Source organism: Vicia villosa, unplaced genomic scaffold (genome assembly GCF_029867415.1).
Source record: "Vicia villosa cultivar HV-30 ecotype Madison, WI unplaced genomic scaffold, Vvil1.0 ctg.000334F_1_1_1, whole genome shotgun sequence".
Taxonomy (NCBI): domain Eukaryota; kingdom Viridiplantae; phylum Streptophyta; class Magnoliopsida; order Fabales; family Fabaceae; genus Vicia; species Vicia villosa.
In genome coordinates, this window is record NW_026705148.1 from 201,727 (window position 1) to 207,261 (window position 5,535).

Here is a 5,535-nt window from a genome sequence, read left to right on the forward strand (position 1 = left end):
AATACTTTTTAAAATTAAAATGTCTTCTATACTGTACATCCATTTATGAAAAATTCCTTTAAGAGTTGACACTTATATAAAATTTAAAGGTAGTGCATATTCCTTTTTCTCAAATTTAAAATTGTTTTACACACAATCAATCATAAAATTTTAATTAATTAAAAAATAAATCAATAATTTTTTCTCTCTTTTATAATCTCAATTATCCCATAAATTTAATTAAAAATAAAATTAAAATAAATTAAAAAATTTTCTCTATTTTTATTGTTTATTCCTAAAAATATGGATCTATGGTGTTTCTATGCAAGAATTTCTCTCCATTTATTGTCGAACCAATATTTGTGAAAGTGTGATTAATTTATTTGTATGACACCAATTTTCAGTTGGATAATATTAATATAGTTATAACTCATAATAATTTATCAAAATTTAATTCATGTGTTTGGAATATCAAACATAATATAATTTATTTTATAATTTATAAATATTCACGTAGTTTCAATTATATATTATTAATATGTATAATATCTTTTAAGCGTTGATTCATAATTATAATAAATCTTACAATTATTTTTATAACTTTAATTTTATAAAACGGCAACAAAAGAAATAGTTAAAAAAAAGATAAAAAATTTATTAAATCTTTTTAAGATATTAACTCATTTTTTCAAACCTAAAATATATGAGAACTCATTTCAAATACTTAAAAGTTTCTCTATATTATTATAATATAAAAACAGAATTTTATAAATCTCTTGATTAATTAAGTTTTTGTTAAGAAAATTAAAAATGATGTTAAAATATGATTAATTAATATAATTGAGTTAATGTTAAATTGAATTAATTATTTATTCAATCATTTTAACATATAATTATTCAATCATCTTTTAAAAATGTTTTACTAGAAACTTACCTACACAACCGCTAGTTTGAAGACTTATGATTATATCCAACTTAACAAAATCAGATTATGTCTAGTGTCAAACAAACAAAAAGATTCTCCTTCCCCTTAAATCATAAACCAGAACGCATGCACCAACCTACCTCACCCACAGATTGTTTTTGTTGATCATAGATATACAACAGTCTAGGGAAACTAATTTGCATCAAGATGGGCCGAATCCATGGGTCAACCCATAGATAAGTGTGAAGACCATATCTCACTTTCCTACTAATACTATCCACAAATTAATCAAAAGTATAGTCGGTTTTGGATTCAAGAAGATGCTCATTTTCTCGAACAGGACGCAGAACGAAAACAGTGAGACATGCCACACTCAATAATTAAAACAAGCAGACCAAATAAGGCATAAAGGTGTTTTTTTTATGAAAGCTAAACGATGAATAATCAGAAGCAACATGCATTGCTTCATTAAAGAACCTTGGTTTTTGAACTTGAGCCTCCTACTCAATTTACACTTATGGGATGTCTACTAAGTATATTTCAGAAACTTCATAAAAACCACTTTAATGCATCATTAGTTCCAACATTATTTAACAGAAAATTACGCGTATCAATGGGATACTTTTCGTATGAAAACACAACATGAACTAACTATGCTTATGTATATATATGTCCAGGAAAGATCAAGGCATTACTAAAAATCAACGGTTTTTACATTTCATATACCGCATGTGCGTTGTATACCAGTAGGATACCTAAGAGCCTATAAGACTGTTCTGTTAGAAGTACACAAAGGAAGAGAGAGTAAGCCCTTGGGTTGTCAAAGCAAGAACTTCATCATGGGTGGTCAATGTCGAAGATATGGATGGTCAAGAGCTTCATAAGCTGAAATCCTGCCATTTGGGCATAGGCAAAGCATTTTCTGTCCAACAAAAAAAAAACACTGGCTATAAATAAACTTTCAGTTGATCAATAAAACAGTTAAGTAATTCGAAGAAACGTAAATAGTAACGTGTACGAGGCAGTTAAGTTACCGAAAGAAGATCAAGACCAGCAGGTTCGAAGCTTGGGAACTCTTCAGCCAGATCCTACAAAATCAATTAGTTTCCATACATTGCTTATTGGATGGCCTGAATTTATGAAATGAAAAAATTGATAAAAATCAGAACATTAATGAATACCTTTGGCTGTATTGGAGGGTTAAATGCTCCAATAAAATTGCATATTGACGACACCCCAGGCCAAGTTTCTTCTGTTGGGGTACCAAACAAACTTTACATAGAAAATATCCAATTAATTAGTTTTGTTTGGTTAATACATGCAGAGAGAGCATAGAAATAGTTATTGTGTTTTGATGAAATTACCAGAATATCTCAGCCAATACCCTATGCATGTCTATATCATTGAAAAGCGGTTGGCGCTTAACGATGTGAGCAAATATGCAGCCCATAGACCAGATATCAGCTGCAGTTGAGTAATTGGTTGAGCCCATCAAAAGTTCAGGTGCTGTATAGCTAGGATGAGCCTTCTGCAAATCGAAAACAAAATTACAACAGCATTACTTTGCATGGTTTGAACCATCCTGGATTCTTTTTAACAATGTAAAAAAGAGAAAGTATATAGTATCATACATGAAAAGAAGTTTTGGGTGCACAAATACCACATAGCTTCACTATAGGAGATTCACCTAGGTTGTTGTATTGAAAGAGAATACTAAAAGGATTGATATCTGTGTGTACAATGTTGTGAGAGTGAAGGTACGCCAGTCCAGAAAGAGCTTGACGTAGAACAGACTGCAAACACAAAATGTAGAAGAAATTTGAGATATAAAACAAAGCACAACTACAGTATAGAAACAATAGTTTAGTTTAGTATAAAGATGAGTTACTCTTTCGAAAGTGTGAATGCTAAGCACGGGATTGGTGATGTATTTTTCAAGATTTAGGTCAACATGATCAAAAACAAGATACACATCTTTCTCAGTAGCCAGAACTTGCAACAAGCTGTAGATATCATATCACACACATCAAACATATATATAAATCTATTGATCAAAACTTGATTTGAAGAAAACAAATTATTGACCTGACGATATTGGGATGGTTCAAATCTCTGAGGATAGAGGCGTGATTCAAAATGGTGGATGGAATTCCGTTCTTTTGCTGGTGTTGAGGAATGGTTAGAATCTTGATAGCAACTGTCTCATCTGAAGAACGTCGAATGCACTTGATGACATTGGCGAAACACATATCATTGTCAATTCGTATCCGTTCAAGATCTCTGTGGAAGCGAAGTAGGAATTCTGCTTGATTTATTGATAGCTTCGGTCTGCATCATCATCATCATCATCATCACATCACAGTTAATTCACAAGAAATGCAAGAATGGGGAATGAAAAGTAAAGAGTTGAGAGAAGGGAATGAAAACTCACGTCTTGATGTCACGTTGTTGCAACCTTAGATCCTCAAGTTTATTGATTCCCATTTCAGAGCAAAAGAGAGAGAGACTGTAAGAAAGAGTGAGATTGATTGAGAGAGAATTGGAAAAGTGAGGTAGTTACTGTGTGATTTGCAATTCCGTTTTATAGCTTTTATTTCCCTCCAAGTCGTTATTATCGTTAACTTTTAACTCACTGTGATTCGCGAAATAATAAAACCAATCTTAAAATATTTATTTTATTTTATTATTATTATTATTATTATTATTATTATTATTATTATTATTCTCAATAAAAAAAGATGTTTGTGAAACTAGTTTTAGTGAGCAATCTTTTGCATAGAATGAGAGACTAAATTTTCTTTTGTTGACCAGAAGACTCCGCTATGTATCCGACCGTATATACTATATAGTCTCTCATATATGGAGAATTTTCATATATATATATATATATATATATATATATATATATATATATATATATATATATATATATATATATATATATATATATATATATATTACATTTATGCAACACATCATGATCAAAATCTTGAGAATGACTCTTGGTTTTGTGCTATTTTTGCTTTGAGGAATCACCAAACACCCATGTTTGTTTATTTTGTGGATACATGTTTTTATGTTATATTAATTTTTAACCAAAACTAAGAGAAAACTCGTGCGTCCGCATGAATAAATTCATTTTTTTATTAGATAATTCAAGAAACCTTGATTGTTTTGATATATAATCATTATTATAAAATCAATGACATTTAAAAATATATAGCATATCACCAACATAAAAAAATCGAATATAACTTATAACTAAAAATATTTTTCAAATATGCTACTAACTACAATAATACAGAATAATAAAATATTATAAATTTGTGTTATTAATATAAAATTAAAATCGGGATGTTTGTGTCTTGTTTTTAATACATCTTTACATGTATTAACAATAAATACCAAAAATAAATAATAAAATATTATATATTTTATCTATCTCAAATTCAATCAAACATCATGGAAAAAAAAAATTCTCTACCTATTTGAACCCTGAAAACTTTTTCCAACAATTTACTTGCAGCATTCCAGCGATATGAAAAAGATGGATTTCCTTACACAAATAACTCTTCGACATTTTTTTTTTTAACAGCAAGAGGAAAGTATATATATAAAAGGAAAACCAAAGTTCTCACAGCCAGCAACAACAGGTTCATACCACAAGCTACGAAAACACACAAAACCTCGCAACCGCTTTACGACAAATAGAAAATGGGGTTCCTACTAAACTCGTAAAAATTACAATTGTGTAGCATGACTTTACCCACATAAGCCCACCGCCAAACCATCGCTTTTATCCCCCACACAATGTCGTAAATATTCCAAGAATCTCCTCGGAAAACAATACCATTTCTAACCGTCCACAAAGACCAAATAACCGCCAACCAAACCACATTCTCCTTACCATTCCGAACTTTAACCTTTCTCCCAAAACAAAACCAGTCTAGAAAACTTTCCTTTAAAGACTTAGCCTTATGATTGACAAAACCAATCCAATCCGCTATGTCTCTCCAAACTAACTCCGCTATATGACAAAACATAAACAGATGTTCCGAAGATTCTATACTGTTATTACAGAAAACACAAGAAGAAGAAGAGAGATCGCTAGAAATGATACCTCTTTTAGCAAGAGCCCCTTTAGTCGGTAGCCTATCCATAAAACTCCTCCAACCAAAAGCCTGAATCTTCATCGGAACTTCCATCTTCCAAATTAAACCAAACACCTTATCAAATTCTCCTTCCGGTCCAAACGGTAAATTCCTAGAATTAATAACCTCATAACAACTTTTAATAGAGAAAACACCCGCCGAGTCCACTTGCCAACTGTACCTATCCTTCTTATTTCCATTGCAAGAAAACTCACCCACCACCGCATACAGTTGACCCCCCAAAACCTGCACCTCGCGAGAATTAGGCGTAAGCTGAACCGCTTCGTTCCGCTGTATCGAAACAGCATCATCAACGCGCAAAGCGCTGCTGGCAGTCCTAAAGAGCTGTGCTGAAACAGCTTGTCCAGCCAACACAGCCGGCTGCTGCCGCAAAGACCTAAGCTGCTGCTGTAAAATATGGATCCCAAAGTCACCCCAAAACCATGTTCCATTTGTATAACCTCCCATAATAGCAACAGT

General features: G+C 31.6%; 1 protein-coding gene across 1 annotated transcript; it reads right to left on the reverse strand.

The window, feature by feature from the left end:
• Window positions 1-1,751: 1,751 nt before the first annotated feature.
• On the reverse strand, window positions 1,752-3,388 carry LOC131626900 (cyclin-dependent kinase A-2-like). The gene is made up of 8 exons (XM_058897735.1): window positions 3,336-3,388; window positions 2,990-3,232; window positions 2,793-2,907; window positions 2,536-2,697; window positions 2,269-2,432; window positions 2,086-2,176; window positions 1,939-1,992; window positions 1,752-1,826 (listed from the first exon to the last, which is right to left on the reverse strand). The coding sequence occupies exons 1-8, from the start codon at window positions 3,386-3,388 to the stop codon at window positions 1,752-1,754; spliced, it is 957 nt and encodes a 318-aa protein (XP_058753718.1).
• Between the last annotated feature and the right edge of the window lie 2,147 nt (window positions 3,389-5,535).

Excerpts from the sequence above, each read along its gene's own strand:
- LOC131626900 (XM_058897735.1), bottom strand. The coding sequence starts at position 3,388 with ATGGGAATCAATAAACTTGAGGATCTAAGGTTGCAACAACGTGACATC. Across the intron at positions 2,908-2,989 it reads AACCATCCCAATATCGTCAG|CTTGTTGCAAGTTCTGGCTA; the intron begins GTCAATAATTTG and ends TGATATCTACAG. Across the intron at positions 1,993-2,085 it reads ACCCTCCAATACAGCCAAAG|GATCTGGCTGAAGAGTTCCC; the intron begins GTATTCATTAAT and ends TTGATTTTGTAG.